This window comes from Nycticebus coucang, chromosome 11 (genome assembly GCF_027406575.1).
Source record: "Nycticebus coucang isolate mNycCou1 chromosome 11, mNycCou1.pri, whole genome shotgun sequence".
Classification (NCBI taxonomy): Eukaryota; Metazoa; Chordata; class Mammalia; order Primates; family Lorisidae; genus Nycticebus; species Nycticebus coucang.
The window spans coordinates 86,650,864-86,666,977 of record NC_069790.1 but is presented as its reverse complement, the minus strand read 5'-3'; the positions used below and the strand labels follow the sequence as shown (position 1 = coordinate 86,666,977).

Genomic DNA, 16,114 nt, shown 5'->3' with positions numbered 1-16,114 from the left:
AAGTATTTAGTTCAGTCTCCATGTCAGGACAACTATAAGAATACAAAACCCAAATTATATATATATATATATATGCTAATCAGCTCTACTAATAGATGGGATAAAAGAAATATGTCTTAGATATTAAAATGAAACTTAAAGACACTTTAAAATAGTACTAGACCAAAAAAGGTAGTTGCACATTACCAGATCTGCTTCCAAAAGGCTAGCTCTGTGCCTAGTCTGGATGCAGAAGTGAGGAAGAATCTTTGGATGAGGAAAAAAGGGGAGGGCCCTGATGGCAAATGCTTCCTGCTGGGGAGACCAAATACGCACATGTGAATCAATCAAACAACACACAAAACAAAAGGTCACAACAACTGCTCTGGGGCATAATTCTCACTCAAAGGCTGACCAGCTGTGTGACCGTGTGACCGGGACCAGTCTCACCCTCTTCACTGCAAAATGAGGGCAGTGAGCTGGATGACTGCAGAGGCCCTTCTGGCTCTGAGATTGTGTAAAGCTGACTCTGTACAAAAGCTACACAATAGAGCCAAAATCCCATATCCAGGCTGAAGGGTGTTTAGAATGGAGTAGAGGAAATCATAGAAAAGCTGTGGATTTTTCTGAGGCATTGGATTTGAGTTAATTCTCAAAGAAAGTGATAAGCAAAAGAATAAGTGATTAAGCAAAAGAATAAGTCACAGGAAACAAATACAGGTTTCAAATGATCTATTTAAATACAATATGTCCTACTCAGAAATGACTATTTATCTTAACAGGATCAATACTTTTTATTTTTTTCCTATTCCTAGAAGGGCGTGAATGGTGGAAGCAATCCTCTGCATTCTCCATTATTTCTGCTGACGCAGAATGGGAAATATTCAGGTAAAGAGAATTTCCTCTTAATTTAAAATTCTATCCTGTATTACCTAATTGGCATTATCCAAATTTGAAACTTTGATAGTTTTACTTAGCTAAACAATTGAGGAATAAAATAAAAGAATGGTAATTAGCAAGAGAGAAAAATGTAAGAACATTAAAATATATAAATTAGAAAACAATTTATGTAAAATACTATATATCCATACAACAGTTACTCAGCTAGCACATGGCAGTTAAGTAAGTTTTTTAAAAAGAAAAAAATGAAAATTCTTTCTTTTGTAGAAATAATGACTTTTTGCGATTACAATATTAGCAGTTTTCAAAAGACTTTAACATATAATATTTACTTGATCCTTAGAACCATCAATGATGTATTAATAATAAGGTAAAAAAAAAAAACACATTTAGCTCAATTTACCAATGAGAAAACATAGTAAGTTTCAGAGATAGATATTCAGTTGGAAATAGAATGATAAAATGCAGAGATGGAAAAGATTTTGCAGCTCAACTAATTTCATATCCAATCTAGCATATGAAGTTCTATTGCAATATTCAGTCCTTCAAAATTTCATATAATGGTACTTCATAAGGGAACGCATTTTCATTCTTGGTCAGTTTGGTGCTTTTATCGTAACAAGAAAGTAGGAATATTGCTTCAGGACGTAATGAGCTTGTCACAGTTACTACAGATGTATTTTTTGTTGAACTTTAAAACAAAGTTCTGTACATGACACAGTTTTCAGAGAAATAAGAATAATACTGCTATTGAAATGTCCGGATAGTTGAAACCTTCCTGATGAATACAAACATTCTCATTAGGGTCTCTGGGACGTAAATACTAATCCCTAAACAGTATGCTGTACTAGAGAAGTGATTAAGACCACAGGATCTGAAATCAAGGCGCTATCACTCAGAGCCGGAAGACTGTCTTACTATACAAAAATTTTTAGCCAGCCATGGCAGTGTGTGCCTGTAGTCCTAAGTACTCCGGAGGCTGAGGACAAAGTGAGATCCTGTCTCTAAATAAATTAGTTAATTAATTAAATGAATGAAAGCAGGGTGCCTCAGTCTGCCACGAATGATGTAGAATCTGGGCAAGTTACTTTTTGCCAGATTCTTCATCTTTGAAATGGGAATAACAACAGTACTTACCTACCTCATAAGGCAGATGTGAAAATAAATGGAATCATGCCAGGAAAGCACCATGTCTGATATAAAATAAGTGCTCATTCACACTGGCTGTTATTATTACATTCGGTGTTAACAATAAGCACCTTGTTAAACCCTGCTACAAATGTATCAGAGGGAGGCTGTTAAGGGCAGTATCCACTGAGTAATCCCTATATGAAAATCCATGCAGGAAATGTGTTTCCAGACTGAAAAAAAGGAAAAAGTATTCCTTCCTCTGAGGAGCTGGATGTTATTTTCTCCTCTATGGACAATAAAAATCATATTTAAAAACATTTTATTTTTTCCTCAAATTTATAGACAAATTGAATAACCTGGTTTTTCTCTGCAGTCTATACCTATACATTTCCCCCCTCCCCCCAGTCTTCCTAGGCTACCTATATTTTCCATTATTCTATTTTAACCTTTTTTTTAAAATGTACTCTTATAAGCCACCTCAAATATTCTGCTGAACTAGGTGGAGGTGTGTGCAAATTCACAAAGCAATCGTCAAATACATTTTCTGATTGTTATCTATATCTGTGGACTTCATCAAAGACTAATATGAGTAACAGTATTGACAGAAATCTTTATAAAATCTCATAAAACTTAATCAGTTAAAATATACTTACAGAAAGGAATATAAGCAGCTCTCTTTTTGCTTAAAGTTTGGGGCTCTGTAGGTTAGCCTCTGTACTTTGTACTTAAATCTGTATAATATATTGCTACTTCTATGTATATGTTGCTACTGCTACACAATCAATATTCACACCTCCTTCACCCATAAACAAAATCACTTTAAACAATTTCATATTTACTCTTCTATTCAAAACCTACAAATGATCTACCTGTATTCTAGCTTATGAAATTTCAAGTAATCTGAGACTAAAATCTCCTGGAAAAGTAAAAAAGTCTGGGTCTGTATTTTCCCAGTGGCTCAGAACAATGTGGAAATTCTACAAATGCTTCCTAAATATAACCTTTAAAAAAACCAAAGATAAAGCAGCTTTCAGGAAGACCCTGAGGCTCTGGAATTTTACTTCTTCACTGATCAAAAAAAATTTTTTTAAACCCTGAAGGCTAATGACCTTTAAGGAATACTGCCAAACCAATCTGCTTTGCCTAACATTCTAAAATAAACTAAAATCACACTGCCCCCCAAAAGTTAAGGTAACCAAAGCATTTTAACAGATGAATGAGCATATGCATAAAACTTCATAATTTTGCAAACACAGTAAGTTATTATGTAATCACAGATACACAATAAATATTTGTTGAATGAATCAAACGCTTAAATCAATTTAATTGTTATTATCAGCATTTTAAAAAATACCGAGACTTCTTTGTAAGATTGTAAATGCACTTTTTTAAAGGGCTTTTTATTTATTTAGAAGCTTATGGCATGTTCAAATTCAAAAGAATAAAAAAAGTGACACTGAATCATTTTACAGGTTTAGGTTGGATAGAAAGGAGTGAAATAGCACATAGAAAAGTGAAAAAAACTACAAAATTATATGAATATAAACTTGAGTATGAACATGCCAATGAAAAGGTAAAAATGTAGCAATTGCTTAAAATATATCTCAATAAATCAAGGCTCTAAATAAAGTGAGCAAGAAGGAGAAATCTCCACTTCTCGCTTTCATAACAGGTACAGGAGGTTAGATAACAGCAATCCCACAGGGAGAACCAGGACGTACTAACTCAGTCATCTTAATCTACTGAACCTTTTATATTTAAACCTATAGTTCCTCACCCTAAGGATTTATTTTCGGGACAACTGGCCATACAGCACAGTAAATTGCTAGCTCCTGAAACACAGTTCAAATACATTTATTTAACCAAAAAGTATACTCATGCTAAAGCCAAACATACATAGGCTTATGGAATCTGAACTGAAGACAAGTTCTTAGAGGTCCCTCGAATCCCCTAATAAAACGAATTCAGATGAAAACATTAAACTTTCAATATCCCCCAGAACAGGCCAAGAACTGAAGGCGTGAAAACTTACAGAGATTGGGAAACAGCCTCAGAAAATCACTTACTCCAGTTTGCAACTGTTTTAAGTAAGACTATCTTTATATTTGACTTGTTATCTACCTTCCTAAAATTCTCGTTGATTCATTATATTTTGCTCTTTGCAAAATCTATCAAACCATCAAAGTCTACTCCTCTCTCCATGTGGGAGTGCCATGTTAGAAAATATCTCAGGTTCTGTCTCAATGTCTCTTGGTTAAGTGCCCTCAATTCACTCAATGGCTTTTCAGAGGCTTCATATTCTGTTCACTCTGACAGGCACTATAGTCATCTTAATCTTGTCTAGCACACTGACAGGCACACTAGAAAAAAAAATATATTTCCCTGGGTCACAGTTTTTTATCATGAAAACAGAACAAAAACTTCAAAAACAAAACAATGCTTTCTAGTTATGGTAATCGGAGAATAGTCCAACCTGTGTGGTGTGCTTGGGTGGGCCAGCTGGAACGGGTGACAGGAAGTGGGGGAGACTTGTGATTGAAGGCAAAAACGATGAGCAGAGTTGCACAGCTTTAAGAGGCTCTGGGTTCAAAATTAGTGTGAGTTAAATACAACTCACATGCCAGTTAAGATGTTAGAAAGTTATCACCAGAGAGTTTGTCTGATTGCTGAAATCTGGAAATAACCTAGCTATAGCAGTTCCCTTAATTAGCAGTCTGTAAACTCTAAGGAATTGAGGACTCTATCATCTTCCCTTTTTTAAAATGATAATATAGATCCATATTTAGTCTTTCAGTATGATTATTTGTATAACTGCCACAGTTCTAAAAACTTTCTCTTAACTCTTACTTAAGAGTTACTTTGTAAAGAGTGTTTTTTTCCTCACACTCTCTAATTAAGCAATGAACCCTTATCTGACACGATTAAATGAATGAAAGACAATGGATAGCCAAAGTAAACCAAGAAGGCCTATTGTAATCTGTAAAAGCATTTCAGTGTTATGATTTCAGGCTGAACTTGAAGTAAATAACAAAATGAAGGAGAAGAGCATTTCAAATACAGTTGAAGGCACAAAAATACAATGAAAAATGAATTAGAATTGATTTCTTGAACTTCAGAATGATAGATACGGATTTGAAGTCAGAAGGTGTGTCCTCTCCCTCTCAAATCTCATAAAGATCCAAACCAGGAGCCCCTCAGCGCTCGCTTGCTGGACACTCTTGCTTTGCTTTAGGACATTGCAGCCATTGGATTCTCCGGATGTCTGGCTCCACCATCTCTACAATCCCTTTAGCTTCCACAGTTTGCGTCATTCCCAGAATGACTTGTAGCTCCATTATCTTCGCCCTGATCCCTGCCTTAAATGATAGATTATAAGTTTCAACTCCATGCAGGTGTATTTCTACATGAATATAAACTCAACATTCCCAAAAATTCATCAACACTTTTCTTCTCCAACACTGACCTGTATCTTGGTCAACAGTAGATACAGAATTACCCTCAATTCCTTATTTTCACCTCGTTTCCCCTCTCCCTATACTGTCGATTATCCTGCAAGTCACAGTTCCCTGATTTCTCTCAAATCCGTATTTTCTTTTCCGTGTCCACTACCAGTGCCTCAGTCTCTTCCCTCTCTAACCAGAAATAGTTCCCAAACACAAAGCTGGAATATATATATTCCTCCTTCGCTGAAGTAAGAATTACAATCATTTTGCATATTGATGAAAAACTGATATAGCTACTTTAACACTATCCATATTTTCAAGATTGTAAACTCCTATGCCTCTCCAGAGCTTGATGATTTCCTCTTGTATCTCAATGAGAAATAAATAGTCTAACCCTTTCGAAGAATACTACTAAAGTTCCTGCGTGTTGCTTAGGTGATGAAAGATTAGCGAGAACAGAGTAGATCTATGTTACAATAAAAAAGTAAAGAGAGGAAGTTGGTTCCTTTGTCCTCTGCCACCCAGCTTCTGAGTGCCTGCCACCTGCTCAGCCACAAGGTGCCTTATTTTTAGTGCTCAACTCTGCATAATTCACACCAAAAAAAAATCCCTACAAACTGTGCATTCTTCAGCTGGGATCACTAGCAGCCTAAACCAGACAAAATGAACTCTTTCCTGCCATCCTCAGATTCTCCCTCAACCTTTAAATTTATATGCTCCAGAATTATACTCATAAGTGGCAACATGGCTCTTACCGTAACCTGGAATCGAGACTTTAAAAAGATTGCAACTTAATGTGGTACGCGTTTATATCTCATCCTCTCTTATCTAGTTTACAAATCCCTTGTGGACAAAAATATATATTCTTCATCTTCACAGGACCTTGGCACACAAAATTTGTGAACAAAGTTTTCCCCTTTGAATCGCTCAATAGTAAAATACACGTGCTAGTGTAAAAATTAATTTCAGACGTCGCTTCTGGAACTTCCAAAAAATAGAATATAAAGGCACATGTATATGAATCATCTTACTTCAGATCATGTGGGTGTGAATCTGAAAACAGAAGTAGACGGCAAGCAGAAACCACAAACGAAATTAAATTCATGCTAAAATAACTCTTCATAGTTCCTACTTGGTGAACCCTAAGTGATTAGAAGTAGAATCTATAAAATACAACTCGATTTCAAAAACTTAAGTTTAAAACGCTTTCCTCCTTCAGGACCTGTATGCTAATGTAAAAAGAAGATGCTAAAAGTTTAAGTAACTTCAGTCAAGTGTACTGGAAAAAAAGAACAGGCAAGGAATGAAGAAAAGGGGGGGGGGGGAGAAGAAACTGAGTGAGAAAGAGAAGCAGCAGCCAAACTCTGGTGAGGACTCACAGCCCTGAAGGAGATACAAGGGCTGAAGCGCATCTCTGATCTATTCTAATGAGTCACTGAGGTTACGCCATCCCAAGACTAGCCTCAAGCCTGTCCATGATCAACCTCCTCTTAATAAAAACGTAAAAAGACTATTAGAAATCAAGACACTGCTTGATGTATCCCCTTCCATTTTCTCAGAAAGACCGTTTGGTTACATTTTTTTCTCTTTACTGTTTGTTGTTCTAAATAATTTTCTGTTTGCAAATGGCATAACTTGGTTTCCTTATTTTTTCCAAATCTATTATTATTATAATGTAATACTAATAAAATAATTAAACACTGTTATTAGATCTTCTTTCCATGAAATCACCTCAATTAGATCCAGGAAATAAGGTTCAAAGAAACAGGAAAAGCTTTTACACACTCCAAAATTCCATAGCTTCCCTCATAATCCTGTAAAAGATATTCAATCATATATATTAAGTCTTTTTGTGGGAACCGACCAAACAAAGAAACAGCCACAAGCTTTGCTTGCCAGAAGTCTCCGCCTGCCAATTACATTTTTGGTCTCTGGCTCCACTTCCCAGCCTGGAACGCAAGATCAGTTATTACAAACACACTCTTCCCACACACACGTGATACATATTCCTTGTCTTACAATTGCGCCCACCCAGCTAACCTCCAGCCCTATGCAAATTTCAAAATCCATTCTATCTCCTTCTTTTCCCAAGATCCTGCACACTCCTCTAGGGAAAATCACTGAACCACTATGATGTTGTTCACTACAATTCATGTCATTCGTTCCTAGCTAAGCCCTCAGTATTATCCAGCAGCCCTTTGTTTGCCCCAGCTTCGCTCCCTCTTGAATTCTTCCCTCCCAAATAGTTTCCACAAATCTCAAATTTCATCACTCATCCTAACCTCCCTTGCTCTCAGCAAATGCTACCATCTCTTTACTGACAAGATCTAGGCCTTTACTATTTTCTTTTTCTTATCAAATTTTCTCTATATTGCTACCCATCCTTTTCTCCCACACTCATCTCAAAAGGCAATGTTTTCCACTTTCCTAAGAACTGGTCTCTTTATTTCATTCTTTCCCTGAATTTTTCTGTTTCAATTACAATACCCACTACATCATCACCACCCTCCCACTCACACACCCAAATCCCTTTCCTCTTCAGTCTCTCTCCTCCCAGTTTTCTTTTTATCACTGGGAGGTGAGCATGCTCAATCCACCCGTCCAAGGACAGCCCTCCACACAGGTGGTTTCTCCTTTAACACCACAACGTTTGCACCTTCTGTGTGCGCCAAATGTTTGATGCTTCTGAGGCCAAGTCTTACCAACTTCTGTATGTTTCCTACTCCTCTCGGAGGTGTAGCCATTCCCCCCAAATTAGTCTTCAGCCCCCTCCCTCACTTTTGTGCTATCCATCAGTTCTTAGGTGGTGAATTCTTAGTCTATGAGCCAGACCCTCCCTCACCGGTCTCCCAGCTACAAATTTGCTTTTCTAGGTGCCTATGGACTACTACAGTCAGGGATAAGTTCCCTGGAACCAATTTAATCAAAAGAGACTCAACAGCTCTTCCTATGTTTCCATTCAAGATATAAAGCAAATCTACAGATGGCCTTAAATTGCTACTTTTCCACCAGCTCCTATATTAAATATGTTACCCAAACATATCAATTCAATTCATCAAAAAGTGAATGCTATGCTTGATATCTCTGGAGACTCATAGATGTATAAATAAACACGGATGCCTTTAAGGGATTCTCAACACAAGGTCGAGCTCTATTCAACTTCCACTGTGGTTCTGAAGTCCCTTCGCTAACTTTCGCTACCACAGGTGCTGCCCGAGGTCACCTCCTCTTCTGTCAGGCCACTGTAGTAGCCTTCAGGGTAATCATTACCTTCATTCTTGCCTCTCCTTCCAAAACCATCCTCTGAACCTGGTTCTCCTAAAAACACCAATTGGTCCTGTCCATCCCCTTCTCAAGCACTTTCAGTGGCTCCCCACCACCTACAGAAAGGATATCCAAGCTCCTCAGCAGGGAAGCCAGAACCCAACTGTTAAAACTGACTTTAGCCCATTCTCTGCCGCTTCATCCAGCCCATACAATCCATGGTCTTAGTGAAGCACCCAATAGTCTGTAATCATCCCCTCTGAGCTCTGTTTCTACCATAAATCACCACACCACTGATTCCTATAACCACACTTCCTGGTGCAACTCAAACCAAAGGTTTTTCCAAATCCCCCACTGGAGACGTTTCTTCCGTGATCTGTCTTCCTACTTTCTCTCCATTTCTGTTACAGCAGCTGCTTCCTCAACATCACTCACAGGCTCAGTGCACACCGTGCTATTCCTTATGGGTCCCCAACCCCACTTAGGTTCTCAATGAAACAGTTCAATCTCTCCAAACACCTCCTTAGATTTATAGACGTATCTTCTGTAACACTTCTTTTCTTCCTCCTTTCTTAGTTACATCTTTCTCTTCCTCATTTGATTCTTCTTCTTGGGAAAGGGAAAACAAATCCAACAAGCTGGTAAGACATGCACTTCTACAACTAAACTTAATAAAATAAACATTAGTTCCTTTTGATGTAAAAAATTAGAAGTGTAAACTATAAGGCGCTTTAAAATGTCCCCAAATCCTCTTTCAAATCTAGACAAGTCTCCCTGTATTGTTTTGATTAAGGATTGTCATTCTTCAAGCGTATGTATTAAATAAGTGTAGTAAGCCAGTTTCTATTCACTACAGTGTTTTTCTAGGTTATTTATATTTGGCTGCCTGTCTTATAATAGTATGTTTTCAGTGATTTATGATTGTAAGCATAAAAAAGTTAATAAAATTTATTTCCAACAGTTTTTTGAGATTTATTATGGAACCAAATATAATTTATCATACTGTTTCTATGAGAAAGTATAATCTAGTTTCCAAAAGTCTAACATACAAACTGGGGACATGTTTTCTTGTTCTATCATATCCTGGGGTCTCCACAGAAAAAGGCAGCATAGCAAGGTAAGAGTATCTACAGAAGTGGTCAAAGAAAATACTAAAATTCTATTCATTTATTCTCTCATCCTTTTGAATTTTTACTAATGTATTTCTTTTATAATGTTCGAAATAATTCTGCACTTTAGTGCATATAACTTTGAAAAGAAATAAACCTTTTTGAGGATGAATATGCATGAGCATTTTGAGGATGAACTAGAGATTTGATAATTTTGGAGAATGTTATATAGCATTAGAGAGTTTATATAGAGTGATAATAATTTAAACTTTGGAACATGAAAAAGGAAGTTTTTAAAAGTTTTTCAAAGCCCCCCCCCCAAAAAAAAAACCAAAAAAAAAACACAAAAGAAGACTGTTCTTAAAAATCTACCAACTTTTTTTTTTTTTTAACCGATAAAAGGCTGTAAAGCTCCGACTCTCAACTACAGATCAGGAGCACCTGGAATTTGTTTAAACTGCAGATTCTTGGGCCTCACACAAAAATATTCTGATTCTATAATAGTCCAGCAGGGTTTCTCAGTCTCAACACTACTGACACACATTCTCAGCCCCAGCAGGCTTTGTCATGGAGGTTGTCCTATCCAATGCATTACAGGACGCTTAGTCACTCAACAGATGCCAGGGCACACAACTGACCCCTGCTCTGACTACCAAACATGTGTCCAGATACCGTGGAACCTCTCGTAGGGGGCAAAATCTCCAACTGAGAAACAGGTACAGAAGCTTTCCTAAGATGACAAATTTTTAGAAATGCCATCCTTACTCAAAAGGAGAAAATAATAATGATAAAAGTAGACTCTAGATATCTATAAGCATACATTATATAAATTGAAACAAACAGGCCTCCCAAAAGGAAAATCTTATTAACTATTATAAACTTCTGACAACTCAGCTAAGCTTCTAAGTCAAAGCTCTACTTACACAATTTCAACTTGATTCTCTCCCTGGCTTCTATTTTAGATTATTTTTAATTAACTTCTCTGGCATTTTGCATCCTGCTATGAAAAGTCCTCCTAATAGTCTCAGAGGACTCTCCCAAGAGAGAAGAGTGCATTAAATCACACATTATCACATTAAAGTATATTCCAGCACTCAAGAGTCCAACCGGCTACATCTTAGCAAATGCAATGAATGGAGTGGGGGTTGGGGAGATGATAGAAGGATGGCAAGAGGCTCAAGATTCACAATATCCAAAGCCTATCATCTTCAATGCATCCATCCCTATAAAAATGTTGGATTGATTCTCCACTTCCACTGCCTTTATCATAATAACATCTGTTTTATAATTTGTACTTCCACCCTTATTTCTTGCTAGTGACAGGGGATGAGGCCTTGTTAAATCACTTAAATTCTTTGAGCATTTTTTTCACTCATCTAAAAAAATGAGCAGTTTGGACTAAATTATTTCCAAAGATCCCTCCTTTATCTACAAATCAAATCACAAACTTAGAAAAAAAGTATTTAACCAGAAGTTTCTTCCAATTATATGCATTCTACTAACTATTGTACTAAAGGGCAAATACCTACACTTTCAATGTTGCTTGAACACAATGACTTTTAAAATGCTTAAACAAAAAAGGGAAAAGTTACAATTAGAGAGATCACATACAAGATCCATTCTTTTTTAAAAATAATGATGGCCCAAATTGCCCTTCACCTACCACAACATTTATATAGGTACTTTGCATGAAAAAGTAAATCAGTGTTTCACAAGCCAGTCATAACTTGTTTTAAGCCACAAACAGTTTTAAGTTATACGTTTAATTTCTATTTTCCACAACAGAGATCACAAATCAGCTGCTCAGAGGCCACATCCAGCCTGCAGGTGTGGTTGTTTTGTTTGGCCTGGATAAAGATTATACTTCATTAGGTGCCAATGTTTGAAAATGGAGAGATGATACATTAAAATCCAGATTTCCAGTGTCGCTTGAAGTCCCTGAAGATCCTAACTCACACGGCAGCAATTAGCTAGAACTGAGTATTGCTGCATCCTGGCCCATGAGTTCCCCTGTTCCCGAAATCCCCACTGCTCTCTGTTGTCTGACAATCATCTGGTTCCTTTTTACACTCTGGAGCACATAAGCTTATGTCCCTGCTCTGCAATAATTTTTCAAAACATATGGGGAAGATTTGAAATGCTTTGAATGTTTTCAAAGCAATAGTAAGGCTTGCACAATCACAACAAAAAAGATACAAGTTTTGAGGAAGGACAGTTGTGCTCTTAATAAATGAGAATCTTCCTAACTCCCTGTAATGCTGATATTTCGAATAGGTTACACTGTAGGTTTCTAACCAACCACCACAAAGGATATAGAATGTCATCTTAGATTTGGTGGAAATTCAGATTAAAGAATCACTAAAATGACCTTCAACTTTAAGTATTATGCCTTTGGTTAACAATATGGATAGCTCAATACAACACAATACAGTAACAGCTGCATAGGTGATAATGTCTTTCTACTCATATTTTACTTTGCTTGCAGAGGAAGACTTGATCATATCTTTCTTCATGAAATGATATTTTCTGTTAACTTTCATAAAGCATTCTGTTTTTCCCACTGATTGGAATAGATAAAAATCATAAAATTAAGTTTCAGTTAACTAAGCAGCCACAGACTACAGGAGAACTATTAAACTCTTTTTTTATCAAAAAGGTTGATGCAGAATCCAAGGACAGAAGGAAAAAGAACTTGAGAAAGGGCTTAATAGTGGCCTTTGAGCAAAGCTTCTTCACAAAACACCTTTATCAATAAACCAATCATGGCAAGATACCCTTGAAGCTTTTCTCTACCCACTCACCAATTTTTTTTTCTTTAAATACACCTATGAAATCTGCTTATTTGAGATATTTTAACAAGAGGCCCAGGATTTTTTTTTAATCAACTTTATAATACACTATGATTAAATCGATCCCTACATACAGAATATTGTGAGTCAAAGTTTAATAAAAAAGCAACATGTAACTGTGTTGCTGAAGCTAAGGCAATTTCAGGTGACAATAACCCGTGAGTTTCCACACTGGTAATGTGTGTGATGCACAGCAGACGTCCTACTTCTAGCCATTCCAGGTGCCTGGCTTCTTAAGGTGAGTCAAATGATACCAGGCGGTGCCACCCTGCACAGGTGTAGTAGGCACCACTGCAGGTTCTTCAGGCGGATTTGAAAATGCACCTTTAATTAAAGTTGGATGTTGCAAATAGCAACTACTTCCAGACCAAAACATTTTCCTCTGGTGCTTGATGTTGACTTGGGACATAAGCCCTGTTGAACAATAACGATTAACAGCTCAAGTGTGAGTATAAACAGCCCATCAAGGAGTCGATATGACTGCTGAGGGCATGGCAAATGTCAGGAGAATGATTGTGTTGACAATGCAGTGTGTAGAACATGGGCTGCTTCTGGGAAAACATATGTTTATCATTCCAGTTTTCTGATGCTCGGCAGCTAGTCGTTTTTATTTTCTGTTTAGCAAAAAATGAATCATCCTTCAGAAGCAAAAAACAATGATAAATGTAATTCAATTTAACAGCCCTGGATGCCAGAACATTTTAATTTAACCATGGATGTTTTCTGCTTTTACTTATTGTGGCTTGAGTTAACAGCTTATTTTCCACTTTCTGCTGCCTTAAAAAAAAAAAAATCCTAAGAAACTCGGTACATTATTATCACAGGAGAAAAAAAAAAAAAAAACTACCAGATATGCTTAAAATCAAGGGTTTTTGAGCCCTGGAAGAGTATTGAGTTCTGACATGCCAGTGTCAGAGCTCTTTAAATCAGAACCATCCTTTAAGTAAAATGCATGAGAAGTTAAAGAACTCTGCTCTCTGTCACCAGTGAAAACCTGAAGTCTATTACCCTCAAGGAAAAAAGATATTCTCTAACTTGTTTGTAAATTTGTTATGAAAGATTTCCAAACACAAGAGTATTTATTGTCTTTTATAGGCTGTATGTTTACACTTGGAAGGGCACAGAGGAGCTAATTCATTCTTGGAAAATGTTTCTTTTAAGGCATGTTTATTTCAAAACAAAACAGTTATTGAAAACATATGCATAAGCCATTCCAGTGCAATTGGTCACAGAAACCTGGATTATCAACCGGGTTGCAGAGTAGCCCAAAGAAACAGAAAGATGAGGCCAGGGTGCCTGCTTGTCAGAGGGCCGCGCCAGTCCCGGATCTGATGAGCACGCAAGAACCGAGGAGAACTAGAGAAGTGATTCAGAACTCACATTTGAGTCAGAGGCCCAGAAATGCATAGGCTTCAGAAAAAAAGCAATCCTGTCATCCTGTTTCTTCACAACCAAAGGAAAGGGGAGTGGAGGGACCCGCGGATCCCGCCCTCTTATCCGGTTGTTGATCTAGGGCAGAAGTCCTGGAGAACTTGCTTGAATGGGGCAAACTGTGCAAAAGTTCCCAACTGCGAGGTGGGCACCCGTCCCCACAGCATCACCGTCCTCCCTCGTTCGTACTTGTTTCAGCAAACTGGCAAATGCAGTAACGACATAGAAGCTCGCAGCTTGCAAGCGCACACTCACCCTGGGCCGGGGCGCCGGGCCGGCCTCCGCCCGCCTCGGCCGTGCGCTGCGGCCCCGCGGGCCGGGGAGCGAGCGCTTCGCCCGCGCCGGACATGGGCGCTCCGCGGAGCCCGCCGCGCCGCCGCCTAGCTGGCCGCCCCGCGGGGCGCACTGAGCGCGGGCCGAGAGCTGCTGCGCGCGGGGAACCGGCTGCTGCTGCAGGGGAAGAGTGTCATTAGAGAGGCGCGCGCGCCAGCCCTGCCGCCCCGCGGGACATTCCCTCCCCCAGACTCCACCCCGGGGAAGTTCTGATCTGAAACTAGCGAGAAACACTGTTCCCGTACAAGTTGACAGCGGTGGAGTCCCGGGGCGGCGGGGTCGCAGCGGGAGACCCAGCGGGGCGGGTGCCGGGAGAAGCTCGGGCACGGGGGTCAGCCCTCTCCTCTTCTGGGCCCGGGACCCCCACCTACCTCGGCATCCCCAGTCGCTCACAGCCTCTTTCTCCTCCTCCTCCTCTTCCGCCCGGGAAGTTAGCGAGGAGCGGGCACCCGCCGCATGTTGCCCCAGTGGCCTGACGGCGACGGCGGCGGCCGCCCCTGCGCGTCCCTCCCGCCTCCCTCCGGTTCAGCCCAGACGCCGCAGAGGCGGCAACTACGACGGCGGCAGCTCCTCTGACTCCGCGCACTCCGCCCCCTCTTCCCGGCCAGCTCACTCGGGCCAGTTCCCCTCCGAGGGGACTTTCCCCCCTCTGCCTCTCTTTCGCCCCTTGCACCACTCCTACACTCCCACACTTCTCCCTCCTTTGCTCCTTTTCATCACATCCGGATCAGGGAGGCCTCGAACTCTTGGCGGGCAGCCCCTAGGCGGGGGACGGCGGGACCCGGGCTCGGCCGCACTCCCTAGCGCCGTAGGCTGTCTGGGTCAGGAGGCCAAGGCCGTGTTGGGCTGGCGCGAGCTCTCCGCCCAGGCGCTACGCCCTCCCCAGGCTGGGAAAAGAGAGCGAATGAGCTGGCCCTTGGCTGCCCAGATGTCCCCCACCCCGCCCGAAAAGTCGCCTCCTCTCCTCTCTTCAATTTATAGTTCCAATCCTGCCCCTTGACCGACAGAAGTTCTGGGAGTGCACCGAGGGGGTGGGCGGTGGGTGAGGAAAAGAGAAAAAATACTACCTTTCCTGATGGGAGAGAAGTGTGCATTGGAAACCTTGAGTCCACAGCCGAGCGTTTAATCTCTTAATCTTCGACTCTGAAATTATTTTTTGGTCAAACAGGATTCTTGATCAGGTAGAACCAGTTACAGTTTCATAAACCAGGCATCCAAGCAAGCAAAATTGACACACTCTTTAGGGTGCCCAGGCTCAGGTCCCCAGACTGGCCTATTGCAGGCTGCATGACTCACTGTACCAGTGGCGTCCCTGGGGAGAAAAAGCTGATCAATGTTGCATTTATAAATGAGATGTTCTGATTGTGTCTTAATCTGATGAGCCAACAATAACCAGTGTACAGTAATTTACAGACATAAAGTAATGATCTATCCATATAACTTTTATTCTTTATTTCATTGTGAGTGAAATGCAGAATTTGTTTATAGAAAGCTAGAAGGAACTCATCCTTTAGCTCCTTAGGACAAGAGGAATCACAGTAATGTTATCAAAATTGGAGAAAACGTACTTTGGATTCACCTTCTTTCTTGATGTATCATTAATAGCCCCAATATTTCATTTCCTCAAAAAGCCCTTCGGAATAGATTCAAATTGATTGAAAAGATCTACTTCTTA

General features: G+C 39.6%; 1 protein-coding gene across 5 annotated transcripts in view; it reads right to left on the bottom strand.

Annotated features, from left to right (window-relative positions):
* MDFIC (MyoD family inhibitor domain containing) overlaps positions 1-15,368 on the bottom strand; it is a 266,306-nt gene extending 250,938 nt beyond the window's left edge. For 4 of the 5 annotated variants that reach the window (XM_053553702.1, XM_053553699.1, XM_053553701.1 and 1 more), the window contains exons 1-2: positions 14,811-15,368; positions 14,362-14,556 (exon numbers count right to left, since the gene is read on the bottom strand). In XM_053553702.1, coding sequence (XP_053409677.1) covers positions 14,362-14,455 — 94 coding nt within the window. In that variant the 5' untranslated portion in view covers positions 14,456-14,556; positions 14,811-15,368. The remainder of the gene's footprint in view (positions 1-14,361; positions 14,557-14,810) is intronic. The other variant, XM_053553698.1, reaches the window with a different exon arrangement.
* Positions 15,369-16,114: the final 746 nt, after the last annotated feature.